Below are 25,364 nucleotides of genomic sequence, written 5' to 3'. Positions count from 1 at the left end.
ACCTCTTTACACCTCAATGTCCTCATCCGAAAAATGGAGGTGACAGGTATATTTACCACATGGGGTTGCTACGGAATTAGCACAAGAATCATATCTAACTCTACAGTAACATATAACAAATGTTAGTTCTTCTTCCTATTATTGTCAAAACTGAAATGGTGGAATTTAAAATACAATTTCAACAAAAAAAGGCACACTCAAGACATAAAAGCAGGACATAGTCAAGCACCTAATTACCTTTTGTAAAGAAAGGTCGAATCACTTTCCAGACGGCAGGATTGTTATTAAATATGATACCATTTTCATGCATACCGATGCACTGCAACCCAAGTTTGCTGCCGAAGCGGGAGATATAGTGGCTGTGCTTCATTATATGGTACATACTTGAGGACCTAAACACAAAAACAAACTGGTATTAATTTTTAAGGGTTGGGAAGACTCAGGGCCATGAATCTTGACTATGGCCTGGCTCTTTGGCAAATGCATGTTTTATTTGTTTGCTTTTTTTTTTTTTTAAGAGGTTTTTGCTATAGGGTGTGTGCACTTGCCAGAAAGACAAAGAGAGACAGAGAGACAGAAAGCGAGAAATCACCCCCCAGGGGGGATGGCCACGCCATAATCCCTTCTCCTCCATTCTTCTCTTGGGATCTTGGGCATGCACACGCGCCTGGTATGAGTTTAAGCCACTGGGTCTAGGACTCGAAATGTGGTCAACTACATGGGAGTCCAGCAACATAGCCATTAGGTCAACTGCTGGTCCTTTGCTAGTTTGTTTTTTAGCTTTTTGCTATAGGGCATGTGTACTTGCTAGACATTGACAGAAAGAAAGTGAGAAAGAGAAGGTGAGAAATCACTCCATGTGGGGAAGGCCGCGCCATAATCCCTTCTCCTCCAGTCTACTTTTGGGATTTGGGGCATGCATACACACGAACCCAGTGTGATTTTCAAGCCACCAGGTCCAGGACTCAATCTGCACAGGCAGCCAAGTGGGACCCAGTCCCTTAGCCTCCCTGTCACCTTTTAAACTGGAAAATGCATGTTGATCTAAATGCAATGAATGATTCGTAGTCTTCAGGTTGAATAAGCACTTTATTTACATGAGAAGATCTTTCTCCAGTTGAATCATGTCTACCTACTGTCTCTCTGTGTGTCACAAAATACAGAACACATACATACTCCATTTTTAATTTATTCTTGTTCTCTAACCCCAAGTCACCAAAATACTACCCATTCTGGGGTCAGAGCTACAAGACAGTTAAAAAGTTGAACCTGGGCCAGATGGTGAGTAAAATGAGATGTTCTGTGAGGCCAACTATATGGCAAGGTTGTGGGTTCAGGTCTGGAGATCTCTTTGAGTACAGTGGGCACACATGTCCATGTATCTAGGGCTGAGGCTGCTGGTGGATTGTGGCATCAAGTCCCTCTTAAGAGCTCTGTATCTCTGTCTCTCTCATGGAACAAATACATAAAACTAAAAAAGAAGGAGGAAGAAGAGGAGCAACTCTCTATACCACCAACGTCATGAGAGCCTTCAGCCTCTCAAGTACTGTCCAGCCCCACTCCAGGCAGTGTCACCACCTGCAAGAGTGAGCCACGGAGTTGGGAGTTGTTGGAATTACTGAACTCATACTTTATTAGTCTAGAAGCAGTAATTCTGCCTAGTACCTCCCACTTCCTGGAATCTCTAATCAGGGCTGGCCCCTCTGGTGGGATTTACTCTGGGAATAAAGGATATCTTCTAGGGCATTTCTTTGAACCTGGGCCTGGCCAGGGCTGAGCTGGGGGAGCTAAGAAGGCTCACTGTGGTGGTAAGAGCAGCTGTGTTGGAGCTCCTCATCCTATCACGATTCATCAAGGGGCTTTCATTCAACCCAGGGCCACTGGGATCTCCCATGACATAGGATGTGGCAACCCATGCAATAGTATAATATGTACAGTGCCCAATAGTGCAAATTCAAAGTGCACAAAGTTTTTAGTGTTACCTTTATCTCCGATATTGTGATTCGTTTTTATTTTGGTGAACTTACTATTTAAGCAAGTTTTCATGTATTCACTGCAAGTTTGGTTCTCCCTCCCCATTTCTGCACTGAAGTGTTCGCAATTGCAAACTCTATCATGGAGGTTGTCAGAACACATAACTCTCAAAGACTGAGCGTGAGATGACTATAGTCTATGTAACTGGTTCTTTACTGCCCTGGAGAGGCTGTCTTAACATGTGTTCCTCCTTCTCGAAGGTGACAGTTGGCCCCTGGAAGCATGACTTCCCCTCAGCGAGGTTGTTCAGGAAATGGCCACCCACACACATTCCCACAGAAGACGTGAGGCCAAAAGAGTTCTGCTCTGGCTGAATAGTTTAGGCTACGGGCTGAGGGAGTCAAACTGTTAGGTTTGCGATGGATTCCGTAGTTCTACCTGCACTTTAAAGGCAAGCCCTAAAATAATGGCAGCGCCAAGAAATAAAAACAGAATTATTATGATATAAGCAACTTATTTACTTAGCATTTATGTTAGGAAGAAAACTTCTACTTTCAAATCAAAACACTATCTGTGAAATCGAATATTTTTTTTATTTGATTCCAGATAATAGTCCTCAAATGCTCCTGAGTTTGGGATAATTTTCCTCTTCCTGGCAACAAAAACAAAAACACAAGTTGTATTCCAGGGAATTAACTTGATTGATAAAAAGTTCAAATTCAGTCCCATAGGGAAAAATCATACTAGAGGAGGGACTGACAATCTTTCCAATTAACATATTTGAAAATTAAAGCTTTTTATTACTTTCCCCCCTCTCATTGTGCAATTAAAGCCAAAAGTAAGTTTGTTCACAAACTCACATCTAAATTTTTAAATAATAAAGGCCAATTGGAAAACTACTTTCCTGCTCTGACCTGTAGGGCTTCTGTACACTACATTAATCATACTGGCCTGGTTTTTATTTATTTATTTATTTATTTATTTATTTATTTATTTATTTATTTATTTATTTATTTATTTATTTATTTATTTATTTATTTATTTATTTATTTATTTATTTATTTATTGCCTGGTTTTTATTTATTTATTTATTTATTTATTTATTTATTTATTTATTTATTTATTTTAAGGAATTACTAGTCAATTTGAAAAAGAGGGAATAAGAAACTCCAAATGGAAAACAAACCCAGTTAAATGTTCATTCTCTAGTTAATAAAGAACTAGCTTCTATAATAGAAATGTCCTTTAGAGGGCGCCAATATCTCAGCTATTTTGAATCCAAGGCTCAAACCTGGCAAGGGACAAAGCCAATCAAGCAGCCCAGCCACAGAAGAGCCATTCGTTAGGACAAAGCCAATCAAGAGGTGCTACCAGCCACAGAAGAGTCATTTAGAACAAGAGCACTTAGTACAATTAAGCTGGGTTTATCTAAGCAGAGTAAATCAGGAAAGTGTAGAAGAGAAGTTTGGGGACTCCAGTTCAGAGCTCTTTCCGGCAGTCAACACAGGGCTGGCCTGTACCACTGGTCGAGGGAAACGTTATATGCGCTGCTGGTTTAGGAAAGTGAGCATTTCCCATCCCTGTGAGACCAACTACATCCCCAGGCTCAGAAGGGACAGTGGGCAGTGTAAGGTATCTGGTCACTGGGGTCATTATGCTTCTTTAAACACAACTCAAGTCAAAAGACATCTCCAAAAATGACAATCCTAATATCAGTTCCAAGTGAAGAGAAGCCAGGAAGTGAGCTCTTTGGTGGGAAGGAGGGATCCACCTAACTTCTGAGTTTAAACGACTCAGACACCTGTGGCTGAGTTCAAAATGGATCAGAGCTAGAAACACAGAGGAGACAATCATGGAATAACTGGTACCAAATATATAAAACCACTTGCTTTATGCCCTGTCCTACACCAGACTTACGTTCCTATCACCTATTCCCAGTCTTTGGCTTTCCTGTAATATTCTCATCCACCCAGCTTAAATTCTAGGGTTACTGCAAGAGACAAGCAATCTTTGTTAATAGAGAGAGCTGACGTAACCAACCTGACTGATCGAACTCAGCTCTGCTGGCCCAGCCTCTGTGGTGCATTCAGCAGTGTACCAAATTGTGGAGCTGGAAGCCACATGCTGACCAGGGTTTCAGCCCCACCCAGTCAGCCTGAAAACATGCTGCGAGGCCTGTGTGCCTGTGCCCAGGATCCGGGCAGGCTGCAGAACTAGAGAAAGGGGATTGCGGTGTGACCAAGCCCTGGGGAGGGTGATTTGTGCTTGTGTTCTCTCTGTTTCTCCCTCCCTTGTCTGCCCATGTACATGTTCTATCATGAATTTTTAAAATTGAGCATTGCTTCTCATGAGACAGCCCATTTCTCGTCTCCTGATGTGATGTGATATGAAGTGCCTTGTGCCACCATTATTACTATAAAATGTGTAACTTGAATCTAATTGAGCCATTAGACCTAATTTTCAGTTTATAAGAAATACAAAGAATAGAGGTCTATATTAAATGACACCATGATGAAACCATCAGAGAAGCTCAGCATGTGGGATCTCTGATAAAAACCACTGACCTGGTCTCTTCCAAAGGGGAAGAGGAGGGGTGATTGCTTTTCCCACTTTCCTGTTCACTTGAAAATTTTCTAATAAACAGTTGGGGAAAAAAAAGTTATTGTCAATCATTAAATTAAAATTCCTTTCTGTGCATCCTCATCTCCCTTGGCACTCTCCTTACTTTGTCAGAGTGCCCTGGTAAAACCTCAGTGCTGACTAATCCAGCCCTTAGCTTACTCTGTGCCTGCACCTGCAGTTGAATTGGGTTGGTAAAAAAAGAAAAAACAAAAACCACACATGCGTGCAAGCACACAACCACACCCCCCCACTGACACATCGTAAGTTCAAGCGGGCCCTCAGTGTAGCTGGCAATTCCCTTTCCCTCTTCGTTCACTCTCCCTCCACTAGATGGCTGCTACCATCCTCCTCTTGGTCTGCTCAAGACTTTCTCATTTTCCTGAGAAAATAGAAGCATCTAGAAAAGAATCTCCACTAACTCCAACCTCTAGGTTCTGAGACCACACGTTCGACCTTTCCCTATTACTGTGGATGAACATCCATATCCCTGTCCAAGGGCAGGCGCTCCACTTGTCCTAAGGGACCCCTTCACAGCTCATGCTGGGCACACCCATTCTTTCTCCTCCACCAGCAACTTTTCTGCCATCTGTCATTGCTACCACAACTCACATACTGTCATTTCTTCCTAAAATAAAAAGTCATTCAACTGCACATCTCTCACCGGCTGTCCCATTTCTTGCCACTTTTATGGAAAACTCCTTGGAAGATCGGTCTACCTTTATTGTCTCTAATTCTTCTCCCGTTGTTCTCTTCTCTGGTCATACATTTGCCTCCGCCATTCCCTTCATCTCTTTGTTGTTAAATGCCATACTTGAGTCTCCATCCATTTGCTTGGTTCCTCAGCTATATTTGACATGGTTGGTGACCTCGTTTTCTCTGATATGTGCTCTTCACCCAGCTTTCAGACCACCGCATTCTCCTGGTTTCTCTTCTCTGTCTGCTGTTCCCCTTCACTATCTCCTTTGCTAGTTTCTGGTCACTTTACACTGGAGAGTCTCAAGACCCGGTCTTCCTAACTCCATATCCCATTCAGAGGTCTGCTAGGTGCGTCAAGTCCACCATGTCTGAAGTGGACTCCCGATCTCTCCCCAGCCCACACTTGCTCCACCTATTTCAGGTAACAATGTCCTCGTTCTCCTGGGTGTTAAAGACAGAAACTGGGCATAGCCCTCATCAGCTCTTTTTCTCTTACACCCAACATTCAATGTCAACAAGTTATGTTGACTTTACCTTCAAAAGATGCCCAGAATGTCACTTCATCATCTTATCATCTCTGCTGCTATCACCTGGACCAGCCGCCATCGTATCTTGCCAAACTGGTCTCTCTCTCTCTGCCCCATCCCTTGTTCTCTTATCCCCTATTTCAACAGAGCAGACAGACGATTATGCTGAAACATTGAGTGAGTCCGACAGGTCACCCTTTGGCTCAAACTCTTCGATGGCTTCCCTCTTAAGTGAGGTGAAAGCCAGTTCTTACAATGGCCTGCAAGGCCTGGCATGATTTGGTGCTCATCACCTCCTTAATCTCGTCTCTACACTTCTTCCACTCAGTTAGTTACCCCAGTATCCATTTCAGACAGGCTCCCACCTTGGGGCCTTCGCACTTGCAGTTCCCCGTGTCTGGAACGTTTGTTGTACAGATCTCTGCGTGGCTCACTTCTTCACTTTCTGTAGGTATTTCTTCAAATTCTACCTTCCCAATGAGGCTTGCTTCAACCTCCTGTTTACAGCTTTACTCCCATCCCTAGAAGTGGTCCTCCCCTAGTCCCTTCCTACTTTTTTCTATAGAACACATCTCTATTAATACTCGATAATAGTGTGACTAACCATCTTGACTCGCCCGTGACTGTCCCAGATTTAACACTTGAAGTCACATACCTTAGAAAACCCCCTGGTCTCAGACAAGTTGAGTCACTTCACTGATACATTTACACACATGTTTTACTTATTTATTGTGACTGTATGAATGATATATAGTGCCATGAGGGTAGGGGTTTGGTGCTGATTTGATCACTGTATTCCCAGAGCCTGGAACGATTCCTGGTATCCGTCATAGTAAGTTCTCAATCAATATGTATCTCGTGAGTGAATGGAGAACGAATAATGACTATTATAACTTGGGATCACCAGTGCTTAGTATATAATAAATTATATAAATTATTATTGACTTACTCAATAAACGTAAGTCAAAAGGAGAAATGAATGCATCACTCGTAAATTTATACATGATTAAGACAAATATGCAGGTAAAATCCTGATTAGTATGTTAATTGCTAACAGATATGCAAATACAACTCTAACTAGCATGATAATTATTAATTCTCCTTTATGAATGCCACTGAAATTCTTAATCTTTTTCAATTTATGACACAAACTAATGCATGCACATACTGTGGACACATACTGCCATGCATAGGTATCTGTAAGCCCTCGTCGATTTCGGACATCACTGCCTGGGTAGCTACCTGGGGGAGCTGTGCGTACTTCACCTACCGAGGACCAGGGAGCTCTCACCTCAGAGCCCCAGCTTGTTCCAGCAGCTCCCGACTAGCACTCACGCCTGACCTCCTCCCTTGAACTTCTGTAGCCCCCACTCTGGAACTGAGCTGGTTGGAAAAGTTGGACTGTAATTTCTACAGTTGTAATGACTACAGACCTCAAACTTTTCAAAAGAAAAGGAAATCTGGCAAACTATTCAAATAGAAATAATAAAGCTTTCAGAGGGCCAATGGGGTCTTTTCAAGAGGTACGGGTAGTTCTGGAAGGGACTTGAAGAGCAGACAAGGAAAGGAGATGGGGACAAACATGTCCTATTCCTGCAGGGAGCTCAGCCTTTAACAACAAAATTGAGCAGCTCTGAGGCAATTAAGGAGAACACAAAGCCCCCAACAAGTGAAAAGCCGGAGAGGACAGGACAAGAGAAGAACTGGGCGAGCTGGGGGAAGGGCGAGGGGCTGTGTCCCTGTCTCAGCGTGAATCAGCACCTGACTTGGTCAGAGTCGCTAAGGCCAGTTTCCTAATTAAGTCAGGCAGGGTGGTCGGATGTCACCCCAATTGTAGCAAGGATCCCACTTTTGGAATAGCATTGGAGCACCCAGGAAATTTATCTAGTGACCTAAGTATCTAGCATATAAAAACAATTTTTTAAAAAGAATTACTTATTTAACTTTATTTATTCATTCATTTATTTTCATTTGACCAGAGAGGTGGGATAGTGAGAAAGCAAGCCACCAGGTCAGGATTCGAATCGTGGTCACCCATGTGGGAGTGTCTAGCACCTTAACCACCATGCCACCTGCTAGTACCCGTAAAAGCAATTTCCATCCTGGTACCCTGGACCTTTCTCAGATCCACCCTTCTTCACTCCAATTTGAGTCTTATACTACTCCCACATTAGCTAGACTCAGGAGTGGATGAAACTTGTCTGACCATGATCAGATGTTTCTGCTCATCCTAGGGAAAGGTACTTCCTTTCTGGAAGCTTTTTCCTCCTCCCCCTCTCTAGAATTAATACCAGAAAGTTCTGGGAAGCTTTGAACACAACTGGCACCTGGGTCTCAACCCCAGAGATTTTGATCCAAAAGTCGGGGTGTGGCCTAGGCACTGGGGTTTTTAAAAGCTTGCTGATGTGGGGCCAGTAGGTGGCATACTGGTTAAGATGCTGGACTCTGAAATGGCCGACCATGGTTTCAGTCCCGCCCCTAATGGCTTGAAACTCACACCGGGTGCGTGTGCATGCATGCCAAAAATCCTGAGAGGAGAATGGAGGAGAGAGGATTGTCGTGTGGCCATCCCCGCTGCTGAGATTATTTCTCACTTTCTGTCTCTGTCTCTCCAGCAGGCACACACACCCTATAGCAAAAATCTCTCTTCTTAAAAAACAAAACAAAAACAAAACTTAGTGGTGGTTCTCCTGTGCAGTCAGGGGAGAGCCGTTGCTCCTAAGCCTAAGCTGCAGGTAGATACCCTTTTGGATAAATATCCTGAGGGTCCCTTCTGTCTCCTGAGGGTGGTAGGGGACAGGGAAGACAGTCGAGGGTGAAGGGGGCTAGAAGGTAGCTTGCTATGCCGGGGATGACAAGGCAGGAAAGAATGTCACAATCCCCCAAACCCCAAATGTCATCAGTTTGTTTTGAGACTATAACCAGTTTTGAAAGTGACTAATGCACTGATTTTTAAAATAAGAATGTATCAAATGGATGTAAAATTGGCAAGCAGAGCTCAGTAGACCAGGAGAAGGATAATCAAAGGGTAACCCTGATCCAGTTGTTAGAGAAGTGATTCTTCATTTAGAGAACTTGTTAAACCACAGACCATGGTAGACTGTGGTATTTAGTAGGTCAGGAAGGGGCCAAGGGTGAGCATTTCTAACAAGCTCCTGGGTTTTGGATGCTGCTGATAGAGGGACCACTTCAGAGCCACTAGAGTACTTCACAGTAAATCTAATGAATGGCCCTTCCACCTGGAGCCACTTAGGTTTAGCTTATAAATGTGGTCTTCGTAGCCACTCTCAAACGTACTACAACAGCAAACTGAACGAAACAGGAAAAAAAAACCCCAGCGAAAACTAAGGTCTTAGATGGATCTAAAGTAACGTTATTGAATAGTATGAGATATTTGGGAAAAAAATAACATTTTTCTCCCCTTCTCCCTTCTGTTTCAGTATTTGCTTGAAAGAATTGGGTTTTGACTTTGTGAAATGATGGGGATCATCTTGGGCGGAGTAAATAACGTAAAGCCAGCAGGTAGTGCGGCAGGTAGAGTGCTGGATTCCACGTGGCCAACTCGTGGTCCAAGTCCCAGACCCAGAGGCTTGAAGATCAAGCTGGCTGCACGTGTGTGCATGCCCAAAAAGCCTGAGAGAAGAATGGAAAGGAAAGGATTGCGGTGTGCCCAGCACCCTGCGGAATGATGTCTCACTTTTCCTCTCTCTTTCTCTGTCCCTCTCCAGTAAGTGTACTCACTCTGTAGCAAAACCTAAAAACAAATAAACAACAAAATGATTAAAGTTCCAGAAATGGTTCACTTACTTTTTAAAAATTTAACTTTATTTATTTATTTATTTTATTTTATTTGACCAGAGAGGGACAGATTGAGAGAGAGAGAGAGAGAGAGAGAGAGAGAAAGAAGAAAGTGAGAAAGCAAGTCCCCAGGTCTGGGACTCAAACTGTGGTCAGCCATGTGGAAGTCCAGCGCCCCTAACCACCACGCCATCTGCCAGCCCACAGTTCACTTACTTTTGAACAATAGTCTATGCATCTGAATGATTCATCTAATTCTAACCAGTCAAAACTTATTCATGAGACAGCTGGTCGTGGCAGACAGCTTTGCTAAAAGTAAAGATAACTGAAAGTCTAGTGAAACACGGCCTTAGCAATTCCCCATTTTCTAAGAGCAATAAACAAGAGACTCGTATTTCACAAAGCTCTTTCTTCATAGTGGTTGTGTATCTGGTTAACCCAAGAGCGAATTCAGCCTACTGAAGTTATCCAGAAGCTAGAATGATGCAGAGGGGGATGACGTCATTTCTTTGACAGGGCAATCACGCTCCCGAGGACGCGAACTCGCTCTGCTGGGACACAGGCAGGACGTCATGATAGGGCAGCAGCTTATGACGACTCTTGCTGCCATCTGCCTCTCGGAGAGGTTCTCAGAAGCCTGTCATCAGAGACACACTAGCAAATCGGCAACCAGATACCTTTGTCTCGGGTTTTGTTTTTGTTATGGGTTTTTGTTGTTGTTCTGTTTTGTTTAATGCTTGCTTGTAGAGTTAGGACCTAAATCTTAGGAAAACGGAGAAGATAATGCCTCTCCCTAAAGTACATTTTGTTAAATCATCTGGATTTTCAGTTTCCACTTTCACTACTCAGGCAGATTTAGAATCATTAACCAAGCATCCAGGCTCTTTATCTATGTGCCCCTGGCTTCAACTCAAACAAAACCCAATCACTCTGTCCGCCCACAGTATTCGATTCTTATCTGGGAACTGCTCACCTTCATTTCACTGGTAAACACACAGCCTTAGAAACAAAGTTATCACAATAAGGATTTGGTTTCTGTGTTTTCACGCAGGAAAAGCCCCAGCCTCGGCTGGAGAAGTCTGTTTCCAGTTACGCGCAGACTCACTTGCTAATGATGAGGGTCTCCTCCCCGCTGATCCAGACTCTCATGAACTCGCCGTACATCTTGTTGTAGTAGTTGCAGGCACTGCCGATGCCCATCCACAGGAACCTGCCGTGTGAAATGAGGGGTCCGATTCCCATGCAATAGCCGGGACCTAGGGAAGTCATAGGTCACATTCAGCATCTTAGCAACGCCAAACACAGCCGTGCTTTGTGTTCCTACAGCTTAGGAAATTATTTTATTTAACTTCTTTTTCTCTAATTTAATTTGACTGGAGAGAGACCGAGTGAGAAAGAGGGGGAGAAAGAGAGAGAAGGAAAGGAAGAAAGCAAGCCATCAGGTCCAGGACTCGAACCGCGGTCAGTCATGTGGGAGTCCAGTGCCCTTAAGCACCACGCCACCTGCTGGCCGTCTGTTCTTTTACAGCAAAATGTGTGTTACATCTTCTGATGTCTGTGAATCACTGATAAAGGGGTTTAAGTGAGACAAGCCCAGCATGAGGCTCTTCGTTCCTCCGGGAGCGAAACGTAGCTTGGTATCCTCACATTCATTCCATCTGGTCTCAGCCATTTCAGGCTGAAGTAACCGGGATACATGTGCTAACTTCTTCTCACATGACATGGTGTCAGTGAGCTTCAAATACAGCCCAGCTGACTCATCTGACAGCAAGCATGGAAGCCATGACAAATGGCACGCTAACAGACCTGGCTCGCCACCTGGTTTTGTCTGAGAACTTGTGGTTTGAGTGCCTAGGTTGACGGAATGAGTGGGTTCGAACTGGGTTGTAGTTTGGGAGTCATTTTTTTAACCAAGAGAAACAAGGTCTGCAAAGATAATGTCCAACCTAGAAACACCCATTTCTCCTTTCCCAGTTTAAAAAAAAGAATCTTAAGCTAAATCTCATTAAGCAAAATACCCTTAAGAAATGAAGAATTAGGCAACAAGTGTGCTCAGTATCCTGAGGAGCGAGTTTGAATCCTGTCATCTGGTTTCAATGGGGAGCAGTGGTTGAAGATGACGGCAGAATTGGAAAGAACAAGACCCCAGCGGATAGCTGGGAAGCGGACACTGCTTACGTAGAGCAGAGAACAAACCTGGTAGCTTGATTTTACTGGTGGTAGGAGAGCGTTGGATACAACATTTTTGGAATGGTTTTAGGAATTACATGTAAAGTCATGGTTTTTCTAAATCTTTCTCCTTTACTCCCATTCTGTCACTGAAATAAGCATGAAGCCAAAACACAGCATTCTCATTCTATACACAACAACTGTGGAAAAATCTCGATAACTGAACTTTTTACATGGATCATCTGGATTATATATTTAGTTCCAAGTGCATCAAACAATGTTTAGTCTTTCATTTTGCAATAGCTGAGTCAGCATCAACAAGACTGTCAGCTTTTTTCCCCCATTAAAGAGAATATACCTGCTAAGGCCAATAGAACCAAAACATATTTCGTGTTATTAACATTATGATTACTTTATCATGCTATTATGTGATAGACAATTGACTTTATGTTAGAATAACTTTACTGAATTCTTAAAAAGATTTAAACAAGCAGACTTGACTCAATATATGTTTCCTTAAAAGATTATTCAATACGTAAACCTTTAGTCATCTAAAATATGCATAAAATTTTAATCATTTAAAATATACAAAATATTTTATTGGATATTTATCACTTGGCACATTGTAGATGCTCAAGAAATATTTCCTGAATGAATTTTTAAAATTAACCAGACATGGGGACCATCAGGTGGCATGGTGGTTAAAACCGTTGGACTCCCACGTGGCTGACCACAGTTCAAGTCCTGGACCTGGTGGCTGGCTTTCTCACTTTCTCCCTATCTTTCTCTCATGAGTGCATGTGCCCTATAGGGAATTTAATAATAAATAAATAAATAAATTTAAATAAATAATTCTTTAATTAAAAAATAATAAATAACCCAGGCATTCTTATACTATATGAAATTTTAAATGCCATTCTTCTTTTTTTTGGGAGAGGTTTTTGTTATAGGGCACGTGCGCTCCCCAGAAAGACAGAGAGAGACAGAGGATAGAAAGTGAGAAATCACCCCCCGGGGGGATGGCCATGCTGCAATCCCTCCTCCTCCATTCTCCTCTCAGGATCTTGGGCACGCACACACACACACCCAGCATGAGTTTAAGCCACCGGGTCTGGGATTTGAACCGTGGTTGACTACATGGGAGTTCAGCGACATAGCCATTACGCTAACTGCTGGTCCCTAAGTGCCATTCTTATTTAGAGTATTTTAGGTTACATTCACATTTTGATAAGAAATGGCAAAGTATCATAGAATATACATTTAGTTCACATATCAAATATTTGTTTTGGAAAGTTATTTGCGTATAGACTTATTCAGAAAATATTTACTTACTTGATTTGCCAGGCCCATGAGAAACAAAGACACACAAAGGCACATGCTGCACTTTTCACCTTTTACCTAAAATCTGGTGCCATGTAAAAAATCGTAGTATTTGGGAGCCCCATTCAATTTAACGAGACAGTTCTGGAGGGGTGTATCTTTATGTACTGGTGAACTTCGTGCTTAAGTCAAGAACCCGAGTGCTCTAACCAGAATCTGAGGTTTTGAGGATCAACTGTATGCCAGCTTAATTCATCTAACACATCCTTGCTCAGGCCCTACTAGTATAGACACCAGCTCCAAGCCAGGGACTAGAATAACCATGAGTACAATGGTCCTCTCATCTGAGTCCCAAGGGCTGGAGAGGGAGTTCAGGGAACAGAATTACAAAATCAAGTAATTATATAACACAGTGTCATCTTTCTATGTACATATATATCTTATTCTCTCCCCCTCCCCTCATTCCCTGGCTGGAGAAAGTAGAAATTTCAGAAAAATATTAGGGAAATTGTCTGGCTACACCCTCTTAAGACTGCTCTCTGCTTCTCAGATTTGGGAATGTTTATCTAGGCACACCGTGCTTACAGGAGCCTCTTTCACACCCTAAGAGCAGCAGTAAATTCTCGTCTGCATTTTTGCGCAGAGACAGGCTCCTTGAAGCCAACAGCTGGGACCTCTCACCAGCTGCCCCAATCAAGAAGCCATTGCATTCCATGTCCAGGTATGCACCCAGGCAACGGCGGCTCGCCCGTGATCACAGCAGCGCGGCTGACAATAGCCCCAACTGGAGACACCCACGTGTCCATCAACAGGAGCGCTGGTAATGAAACCATGAACTGCTCGTGTGGCCCAGTACCGGGGCCAGTGAAAATGAACGGCAGCTGCACGCCACAACACGGGCGGACCTCACGCACAATCGTGGGCAAAGGCAGCACCATACAATGAGCACTGTCTGATCTGATTACCATGTTTCAAGTCAGGTAAAACTAAACTGTACGTCTGGGGATGTACGGTTAGAGAGGAAACCTATACATAAGCAAGGAAGTGATGATCAGAAAACCCAGGGAAGCATCGATGGCACAAAGAAATGGGGCATTCTCTGTTGAAGATATTTCATAGTTTTATCAACTGGACTAGGGAGAAATGTTCCCCTGTTGAAATATCCATTTTGTAAGCCAAATAATGTGACTGAATGTATAAAAGAAAACAAAATAAAAAAGAAAGTGGTTGAACATGGAAGATTTACTGCTGAGTGAAGCAAGTCAGGCCATGAGAGAAAGATATTGTATGTATCCACTTAATATATACCAACTATCCACACTGTATGGTAGAGATTGAAATATTAAAGGACTCAAAAACAGTGAAAATAGTTATGAATGCTGAAGACAGCGTGGAATGGGGCGGGTAGAGGGGAGAAGGGAAGAGTATTAGGGAGAAAAAATAGAAAGGCATGACAGTTGGGGGACACGGGGGGGGGTTATTCCCAGTTCATGATAACATGTATAGTATTCTCGACTGGACTGGTCTGAGAAGTAGTTCAAGTTCGGTAAATTCTCTTTACAAGCTGAATGATGTATAGCAATAATTTTTTTTTAATGAGAATAATAAAAATCAAATTAAAAACAAATATAAAAAAAAGAAAAAGAAGATCCGAGAATGTGCTTCTTCTGGGGAGAGTGACTGAAAGGCCTCTGAACTGGAATGCTGTGAATCCTGCTCCTTGTGTTGACCACAATGGGAAATTTGTCACCCCACTGTGCGCCTTTGGACACGAGATCTTCCCAACAGGAAGAAGAAGGCATTGCTGTGTCCTTTCTCCAGTGTTCTGTTCCGGGATGCGGTGCCCAGGGCAGAGGGAAGCAGCCGGAGGGAGAGGACGTGCGTAGGAGGTTGGGGACGGCTGTGTGGAAGAGGGAGCAGCCAAGTGCCAGGTAACGGTGAGTCCTGGACAGCTTCTCTGACCTGAAGCTTATGATCCACTCTCCTCTTCTGCCTCCCCCAGACTTGTACAGCTTCCTGCCAGCCCTGCCCTGGCTAGACATCTGCCTAGGTACGCCCCGGCCGTCCTTGCTGCTTCCACTTCGTCTCCCAGGCCGGAAACCACATCTCTCATCTTCGCGCACCCTCTTCCCCTAAACCCCGGAGGCAGCAGGGCTTCTCCGTATATACCACTTGGCGAGTCTTAGACCGGAGACCCAGTTTCGTCGCTCGCTGTGTGACACCTAACCTCTGTGAGTCTCAGTTTCTTCATCTACAAAATGGACATAAACACACCAATCTTGTCAAGGAAAATGGACGTGAAATTACTTTGTAAATCTTAACTTCCTTAAGGCCTTTTAAATTAGGATGCCTTCTTAACTCCTTGTGGTTTTCCCTGACCCTTAGCTTCTTCCAAACCTGAAAAACCAAGGACCCAGAGAGCCAGGGATTCAAGGGCACCAGCAGAAGGGGCTGAGGGCCCTTGATCAGCAAGAATCACCCCGACACTGCCAGTGTCCCCGCCCCACTGCAGCCAGGAAACACAGCCTCTCCCAGTCTGTGCCGCCAGAAGATGCTGATCAGACCCCGTGTTTTCCAGGGAGAACTCCCTCCCTAGCAAAAGGACCAACAGCTGGGATTTGGGGCTTCCTGGTGGTCCCCCTGCACTCCCACTTTTTCTTCTCTCTGGGGACCTGACAAGCCATTTCCATTCTCTCCAAATCCCTCACCCCTAAAGCACAGACTTTGAACTCCGTGGCTTGTCTTACTTGGAACACATTGCCTGGTCAAGGCCCACCCCCTTTCAGGGTCTCAGAGTCCTCTTCTATCAGATGAAGGCTTAGGCTCATGTCTGTGTCTCGGAACCCTGGATGCTCCTGAAAAATCACCTGGACCGGTTCCTTAGACACGCCGGCCTGGAGCCCTGCCACTTGGTTTATGCGATCTGCCAGTACATGACCGCCTGTGTCCCTGGTTCCCAGTGGTGACAGAGAGGCCGCTCCGGAGACTTCTGATACAAAGTTTCAGGGATGCCAGTGCCCCCTAGAGGCCAACCTCCTTCTCCTCTTCAGACGCCAGGGTCCAGGGGAATGCCAATGTGCTCATATTAGAAGCATGGGGGGGGGGGCAAGTTCACAAAAATGCTTGTTTCTAGGCCTGGAGAGTCTGATTTAAACTATCCATGGCAGGGCCTAGGAAACTGAAATGGTACTAAGTCCCTCCCTCCTGGGTGACCCTAAGATAGAATACTTCTGAGAACCTGTGGCTTACGGGATAACCAATGTTGGATTCTCTCTCCTTGCAAGACTCTCTGATGATACAACTGGACCGGAGTTTAGCATCTAAGCCTGTGATAGGGAAGAGGAGGAAGAGGCATTCTACTCCCCTCCACTCCCCCACACCCACCATTCATTGACCCCATCCTCGGTGCCCACTAGGGGTAGGAGAAATCCAGGGAGCAGGAGGCAGCATTGAAGAAGGGGGTTCTAGTTAAAGACGCAGGGAGTCATTCCTCAGCTCCGAGCCACCCTCTTCCAGAGATGACCCTCTCAGGGAGCAGAGAACAAAACTAACTAAATGTTCCGTTAAATTGGGCATTAAGTAACCTAAAATACCATGCTGAATCAGACAGGGAGGCAATTATCGGAAAATTTTTAAAAAGGATCTAGACACAGGGCATTTTGTACCAACCCCATGCTCCCACTCTCAATCACACTGACGAGACACACTGCACTTAGAAGTGGGTACTAACTATGCTCTTGAAATAAAGCCTTGCCAGGTATCTCACAGAACCGGCAACAGATGCCTGCCACGAGGGATTTTCACTGAAAACCAGGGAAACAATCTGCAATTTCTGATCATTCGGAATTAATCTGTCATCTGATCATTCCAGCCATAGTGGTGAAATGGTAGGCTTTTCTATTAGAATTATCTGGAAAATTAGATAGTTCTCTACTTTGAATTGCCTCAAAGACCTTGTTGAAGAACCACGATAGTCCCTGTCCTTCTCCCACTGCCCAGGTCCCATTCAGCCCTTATGACGATACCACCATCAGCACGTCACCAAGAATAAGAGAAAATGGGGAACAGGATAAAGAGGTGAGGTAAATGCAACCAAGGGAGAGACGTGGGTAATGCAAACAGGGAGAAGGAGAGGCGCAGAGAGGCATGTCAGAGACATTTTTACCTTCCCAGAAAAATTGGAATGAGTTTGAATTCACTTAAAGACAAAAACAAAAACATCCTGGAATTTTACCTTGCTCCACCCCATCTCAAGCTCGTCTGAAAGGGCATTTGTGCCAAGTCTACTTTACCAAAGCAGAATACACACCAGAAGGAAGAGATGATCTCAGATATTTTTTTAGATGCTTTCGTTTAAGATATGCAAATAATTACTAAAATAATTTTCACCCAAGGCCTTATTTGTGGATGGGGGCTTGAGAGATCTTCCCAGGTTTGCTCATTGTCTTTTTTGGCAAAATTTTCTTTCCCATCCTGGAGCAGGAGCCTAAGCCAACAATCTCCTTAGATCCAGAAATAACTGACGGGCTTACCTGGTATTGAGGAGGTGTCCCCGTAATTCCAGATCAAGAACAGAAGGCAAGCGAGCAGCAGGATCGGCACGGTGGCTGCAGGCATGGCTTCCGGCACCATGCTGGTGATGTTATAATGCATCGGGTTCAGCATTTCCAAAACCATCTTGCCCTTCTCGGTCTCAGAGGGAGAGGTGTAAAGTTCTGTGGAAATCAAAGGAGCAGAAAAATGAGAGACTCTCCCAGAAGGTTCACCTATGACTCCTGTTACTTCAGAGGATGCTGCGCTGCCGAGATCGGTACTTTGTTTTATAATGTGATTGGACACTTAGACAAGACAAAGTTGTGGTTACAAGTCAAAACAAACAAGATCTTTTGGCTTGAAGCGCAGCATTTCTGACCTTGGTAGAGTCTCAGGTTCATTTAGACACTTGGTCTGATAGAACCTTATCATCTGCCCTTGAGAGAGTAGAGTGACGTGCATTCGCGATTGAGAGCCAAATTTCTTACCAAAATATAAGAAAATGAAATTCATTTCAGAGGTGGAAGCGTTGCTTTATGACATCAGCAGAATTTGGGCAATCTTCTTCCCTTGAAGCCCAAATCAATTTAGACAAAAACAAAATAAAGCACCCTCTTTCTTGACTGAACTAACCTCTCTCAGTAAGTCTCTACAAGAAGAATGTACATTGTCGAGGTGTTCTCCAAGCCTCCAATTAGGTTCTCTCTTGAACTGCAAGTAACTTACTCAGGACAGTCTTTTAGTGGTTTTTGTGAGGAGCTAAAAGCTCTTGCACCATGGGCTGCATTAAGGAGTGCCCATGGAACCTAAAGTCAGAGGTACTGGGGAAGAAAGAACGGGAGAGGAAGAACGAAGGAAGAAGAGAAGGGAAGGAGTGGAGGGAGAGGAAGAAAGAGAGGACAAGCAGAGAAGGATGCCACCAGCCGTAACTCAGGGGTCACTCAGCAGCTTCACCTGACAGCACTAATATCTTAGGCAAGATGATTTATTGGATATACTGTGTTTTTTGACAACATGCTGTTGAGTCTGGTCAGGCTTTGTAATGTCTTAAACTCAGAAAGGGGTTTCAGGGATAGGAGTTTGTATCCAAAGAGGCCTGGTTTGAGCGCATTTATATTGTGAGGAGTCACTGTTAAATGCATTTTCCAGTGGCAGATGGCATACTACAACTTTTGCCTTTCTCTAGAAAGTGCCCAAAGTTTTGGGAACTTTCAATGGCTGTGAAACAGGCTTGGGTTGGATTTTACCTAGTAATAAAATTCTAAATTAATAACCCAAGACTTCATATCAGATTTTGGGGAACTCTGTGAATTCTTTCAAATGCTACATAAAATATTGTATCTGCTCATGTGCAGTTTTATTGGCCATAATTTTCATCTGATTTTTATTAGATTTTTTTTAAGTTTATTTATTTCTTCCTTTTTTTTTTTTTTTTTAAGGGAGATTTTTGCTATAGGGTGCGTGCTCTCACAGGGGAGACAGAGAGACAGAAAGTGAGAAATCACCCCCTAGGGAGGATGGCCATGCCATAATCCCTTCTCCTTTCCGAATTTTGGGCATGTTTGCACACACACCCGGTATGAGTTTTAGGCGGCTGGGTCTAGGACTTGAACCATGCTCTACACTACAGCAGAGTCCAGTGATGTAACCATTAAGCCATCTGCTATTCCCAAGTTTATTTCTTTCATCTGTGAGCAAGTGAGAGGGAGACAGAGACAGACGAGCAGAAATATAGGCACTCCCAGCAGGATCCTCATACCATGATTCGTCCCCAGCTTCAGCCAGCCCCTAATTATCAGCCTGCACATGCCTGGCGCATTCAGAGGTGTCTCTGGATACAACCCCCCGACATTCTCACATGGGCCAGCCTTGCACAGCATTACGTTTTATCATGGTACCACTGCTTGGCCCCCTGTGGTTAGATTCTGAAGGAGTACGTCATTATACTTCTCCCTTCATCTATCTGCGATGATAAACATCCAGTCAAAGGCAATGTCTGGAAACTAGAAATTTCACAATAGAGTTGAATTTATTCCAGTGCTTTATAATTTTGTTGACTCTTTTTATTATTCTACCATTTAAATGATAATTAATGCATAAGTAAAAGGCTCTGAAAATGTCTGTACATATGTTGGGCAGTTTTGTATTTTTTTTTTATATATGGGATGTGTGTGTGTGTGTGTGTGTGTGTGTGTGTGTGTGTTTGGTGCTTTTTTTCAGACAGTGCCTTATGTTGTCATCCTCCAGCCTCAGCCTCCTGACACCCTGGGACTATGAGAGAATACTACTGTGCCTGGCTTTTAGGGCGGGCCAGGAACCGAGGGCAGGCCTCCCGTGTGGCCTCAGCCTGCCAAGCAGAAGCATCTCACCAATATGCTCCATGGTGGTGGTTTACATATAGAGAGACCCAACAGCTCGTGTCTGTTATCATCTGGTTCCTTGAACAAGCTGAGTTTTATTTATTTATTTATTTATTTTCCAGAGTGGAATTTTACATCATTCAAAGTAAGCTCTGTGTGACTTTGAGTCAGGAGGACCCTCGCTGTTTCTGTTTATATTGATGAAATCGGAAACCAAAAACATAAATGAGGAATGTGATTGCAAAACAAACAACAAGATGAAAATGTCCCAGAGGAAGTGGTACCAGCACAAATCTCACATTAAAGGAACTCTTAGCAATATTTCACAACACTGAAAGTGCATAGTATACGATGTTAGGAGCTGATGTAAATTTATAAGAGACTAAGACAGTTCATCAGGCAGAGAAAACATGCTCCTTTAGCATCATAAAGTAGACAAAGAAAAGAAAGCAAAAACTGTTCGGGCTATTCAAACACTCACTTTTTTTTTTTTTTTCAAACACTCTCGATAAGTTCTTTTTACAAAGCAAATACTTTCAGATTTGTAGTTTCTAACGATCTGAATTGCTACATGCTAAAATATTTGTTTTACTATTTTTTTCTGTTTCCCTATACACATAAAGTCTACAGTAAGAAGAGATATTCATCATATATTGAAAAACTACACTGTATCCCATAAGTATGTGCAGCTATAGTATGTCAATTAAAATGATGAAAACTGGGAGAAAAAAAAAGTTGTTTATGTTTCTAGAAAAAAAATGTAAAGGTCCTAGAACAATTGTAATTTTTCTCTTGCGTTTTAAGATTGCTTTGCAGTTTCAGCTTACCTGATCATTTTTTAAAAAGAATTGTTTATGTTATTTATTATTATTATTTTTCAACTTCTTATAGTCAGCAGAGAGAGGGGGCAGAGGAAGTGGAAAAGTAAGCCACCAGATCTGGGACTCGAACCATAGCTGACCACGTGGAAGTCCAGTGCCCCATCATGCCACCTGCTGGCCCCCATTGCCTGATCATTTTGATAGTCCTCCTCTACCAGGCAAAGTGAGGACTGTGTGCACGTCTAAATGTTTAATGGCGCTAAAGAACCTGACTTCTCATCTCTCCCAAAGTAGTCATAAAGACCCCCAAGAGTGCCATTTATAGACACAGCAGGGTAAGGGATTTTTTAACACATATCTGTTATGTATCAGACATTGTTCTAAAGCATGAGACAATACTAAGTCATTCATCCTTGCAACAACCTTATGAGCCAAGAATGATTAGCCCCATTTTACAGAGGAGGAACCTGAGACAGGAGGAAGTGAAATAGCTTGCCCTTGGGCACGTGGTTTGTGTGTGGCAGAGCTAGGATAGGAGCTCTGTCAGTCTGTCCCACAGCCCGTACTCTTGATTATGTATTTTGTTTTCAGTTACAGGACTCGTTTGGTCCCTACATTCAGGGACTTGCTGATCATTTATGTTCATTCCTGGGCTATTCAGAGTGACTCCTCTTAGGAGTATTAAGCTTTGTGGATCTCTGAATGCCACAGCTGAAAAAGTCCTTCGAGACTCTGCCTTCATTGTACCTTGGTTTCTAGTTTAGTAGAACATTCTGATGAGCCACACAGGCAGGTTGAACAAAAGGCTTTGGATAATGGTATGAGAAGGTCCTGGAACTTCATAGAGGTTGCATATATACGTCCCCTCTGTAATATCTCTCCCTACTCCTAAACACACACACACACACTCAGCCCTCAAGTGTTATACATCTTTAAGGGCCAGCTTCACTGCCCTCTGAGGGTCATCTTCTCAAGTCCTGCTGTTGGCTTCTGCTTGCTCAGGCATCCCACACTGGGCGACACCAAGCAGAGGGTCCACCTCCTGATGCACCATGCTCCTGTGCTGTGTGGAGCTGCAGGTGTCCTAACACCTTCACTTTTCTCATAGGAAGGAAATGCCATCCCTACATCTAAAGTTCTTAGCCCGAGTCAGGGCAGAGACCTGTGTGAACACAGCAGAACCCAGAAGCCCTGGTGACCTTCAGGTCATGACACATTCTGGACCCCATTGTGCCATGAAGGAGTTCCAGATGCCCTGGTCTGGCCCTGACCTGTGGGGAAGAGAGGTAGACCTCACACCTTGCAGAAGTGCTGCTTGGCCTGGCCAGACCCTACTTAAGCTTACCTTTCAGGATGGGGGGGTCCCTGGTCTGGCAGAGACACAGCCACTTTGGGTCCAAGAACTGGGTGCCAAGCCTGCCCTTCCTTTCATTCTCTCCAGTATATCCAGTCCATCCCGTTTTCATGCCCCCACTCCTGGAGAAACATAACCTAGTCATCTTGGTTCTCCTTGCTGAACCCTCCGCTTTGGGTCCCCACAGGGGGCTAATTCCTTGGGTTGCTTCTAGGAGAAAGATAGATGTGACCCTGGCACCCAGGGGCTGATAGAGCCTTAGAGAAGGAGGTATAGACTCTGAGCAGTTCAACAGTTCCCCAAGTGGGTGAGAACTTCCAGTTGGGGACAGAAAGGCTTGTGACTAGAGAGCATTGTGTCCTGGGTAGGGGACATTGTCAAACCGTGGTGTGGCATAGGAAAGGAAGGGGTGGGGAATGGATAAACATGATGCTAATATGTAGAGAGGAAGACCAGCCAAGAATAGAGAGAGGGAGGGGGCCCTGGGCTTGGGGGCGGGGGGCAGCACAGGGTGTGGGGACAATGAGAGAGGACATTATGTAGCCTTGTACACTGGGGTATAGATGTGGGGATTTGTCCTAGGAGAAATGGGAAGCCATTGGAGGGCTTCCAAGGAGGAGGAATGGGCAGCCAGATTGTATATGGTTTTTGAAAATGTAAACCACTGTGGCCACAGTGGCGAGAATATGATGGGGGTTGTGGGTGTTAGAATGGATGAAAAGTGACCAGCTGGGGCTCTCCTATAGTTTTCTAGGCAGGAGAAGAAGGTACTGCAGTCTCAAAAGATTATGAGACACACGGAGTTGGAATTGATGTGCATGGATCATAATTCAAATCCAATGACATAGGGGAGAGAAAAGTGTTAAATATGACTTTTAAGTTTCCAGATTACACACATGGAGGGATAGTGGTGTCATTTTGGACCATTTTCAAGCTTTAGGAAGCTCATTTATGTTTTAGAAATTTAATTTTAATTAAATTATTTTTGTTATTTAACTTTAGAGATTTAAGGAATCATTGAAATATACAAGTGGCAATGTCTAGTAGGCCACTGGGTATATAGCCTGTAACTAAGGGGGAGTTATGGTCATTGACCTGGAGGAGAAAGTAAGTCCTGGCCTACCGAAGATAATACCCATGGAGACTGCGCAGCCTGAGGCGGGTGTCTTGAGGGACATGAACACTTAATAACAGGCAGAAGATAAGTGTACACCTGGGAAGAAAAGTTGAGTTTACAAAGAAGGCGGGGAAGAAGTGGCCCGAGGAGTGTCAGGAGGCCAGAAGAAGCAGACTGTGGCTACCGGCATCTTGGATGAATGAGGAGGCATCGCTAATGGCTGGGATGTTACAACAATGACCAGGAGACAGGGGAAGGCGGAAGTTGGAGAATGTCCAGAAAGTATAAGCTGCTTTTTTTTGTTTTTTCAAATTACAAGTTATTATAATTGCTTTTATAAGCTGGGCAGACAATGTGGAGGTAGTGTGCCAGTGGTTCCCTGGAGAAGGTGGATGAGACCTGCTGGCTGCCGCACTGGCCTCAGTGTCACGTGGACTGTCCCACCAAGTGCTGACGGCTCAGTCATCACAATAACCTTGTGCCGTGAGTTCAGTTCTATATCTCCGTTTTACAGATGAGAAAACCGAGCCTCAGAGTGCCAAAGCAAGGGGTGAAGGTGGGAGTTGAACACCAATCTGTCTTAGTTGAAAGTCCATTCTCTGAGCTCAAACTACACTTTCTGCTTTCCCCCTCAAGACCTGCTCATCTCCTTTCCTGGCTTCTGCGATCCCAGCCTCCCCTCGTTTTCCTTCTCTGTCTTGGGCTTCTCCCTCTCTTCTTGGCAGCTTAAGCTTCTTTTCCTTCCAAACAAGTAATCCACGCCTACTGCTTCCGTTTCCTTTCTACCCACTTCCTCTCATCTCCCGGCTGCTCTGTCACCACACTGACGACACCAGTCACTCAGGCGTGACATGTGACCTTCTTACTGCCCAGCCGGTACTTTGCCTTTCTATTTTTGTTCTTGGTCTCACTCGGTGGCCATTCTCCTTCTTGGATCTGTTCTTCTATGGCTGTGGTGACAGGCTTTTCCTCTTCTCCATCACTCCTTCTTCTTCTGCATCTGCTCTTACTCCCCCTTCAGCCCCTGAACATGGACAATTCCCAGGCTAGGCACTTGTCCCTATGCCTCATACTCCTTTCGAGAACTCAGGTTTCCTACCTTGAGCTCTCACCTCTGTGTGGGTGCCTGCCCGATCCCTTCTTGGCCAGACTTTCTCCATCTCTGAAGCCCCGACTCCCTCGTGAACACTGCCACTCAGATATGTCACTACTTCGCCAGTTACGTGAAACCAAGCCTGCCAGCTTCCTCCTAACCTTCTCCCACCCTAACACTCATACTTCATTGTCCCACTCATGCAACTTCAAAATCTTGTTTTTTTTTTCTTTCCCTCTTCCTTCTTACTTCCCTACCCATATTTCTCCTCTATCCAGCCTAACCATGTTTAGTCACCAAGTTCTAAAGATATTCCCTAAAAAAAAGTCTTGTCTCTGTCTCCAAGTTATTCCCTGAATTTTCTTGATTTTATGACTCATGGCTCAATTTTGAGACTGGCCTTTATGCCTATGCTCTGATCTGCTCACAACCAAAGCATATTCTCGATGGTCAACTGGCAGCAAGTGTGTCTCTTCTTTCTAGACCCTTGCCAAAATCCTGAGAACTCGTGTTTCCTACCTTCGGTTGCCAAACCTTTGATATCTGATTGTGAAAAGCTTCTGCTGGGGATTCCTAGTGGAGCCCAAGTCCTCTCATGGCCATCCCAAGCACTGATGCCTTCAAAGGCTGCACAGGTGGCAGGAATGTGTGGGGTGTGTGTGTGAGTGTGTGTGTGTGTGTGTGTGTGTGTGTGTGTGTGTGGAGGGGCGGGGACGGAATGAACTTTAGCATGTTATGGGGCACAGCCCTCATCTCAAAGGATCAGCCAAGATACCAGATAAAGCCCCTCTCCAGGAGTCCAGTCGAGCTCCCAGCCCACTCGCTGCCTTTTTGCAGTGTCTGAATCAAACGCCATGGCCTCCAGTGGGCTGTGCACTGGGACCGAGTACTTTGTGTCCTTTTGCAGTGCCTCTGTTTACTCAACGCTCTGGTACCAGGCCATTAGTGACTGACTTTACAACATGAGCCAGGTGAAATTC

General features: G+C 44.3%; 1 protein-coding gene across 1 annotated transcript in view; it reads right to left on the bottom strand.

Annotated features, from left to right (window-relative positions):
* The window catches only part of CYP19A1 (cytochrome P450 family 19 subfamily A member 1), a 34,884-nt gene extending 16,929 nt beyond the window's left edge, over positions 1–17,955 (bottom strand). Inside the window, exons 1-3 of the mRNA XM_006168754.3 lie at positions 17,639–17,955; positions 10,723–10,873; positions 238–392 (exon numbers count right to left, since the gene is read on the bottom strand). Of these exons, the coding sequence (XP_006168816.1) occupies positions 238–392; positions 10,723–10,873; positions 17,639–17,783 (451 nt within the window). The 5' untranslated portion in view covers positions 17,784–17,955. The remainder of the gene's footprint in view (positions 1–237; positions 393–10,722; positions 10,874–17,638) is intronic.
* Positions 17,956–25,364: the final 7,409 nt, after the last annotated feature.

This window comes from Tupaia chinensis, unplaced genomic scaffold, assembly GCF_000334495.1.
Source record: "Tupaia chinensis unplaced genomic scaffold, TupChi_1.0 Scaffold146140_1, whole genome shotgun sequence".
NCBI lineage: Eukaryota > Metazoa > Chordata > Mammalia > Scandentia > Tupaiidae > Tupaia > Tupaia belangeri.
Note: the sequence above shows the minus strand (reverse complement) of the source record. Positions and strands in the feature narration are given on the sequence as shown.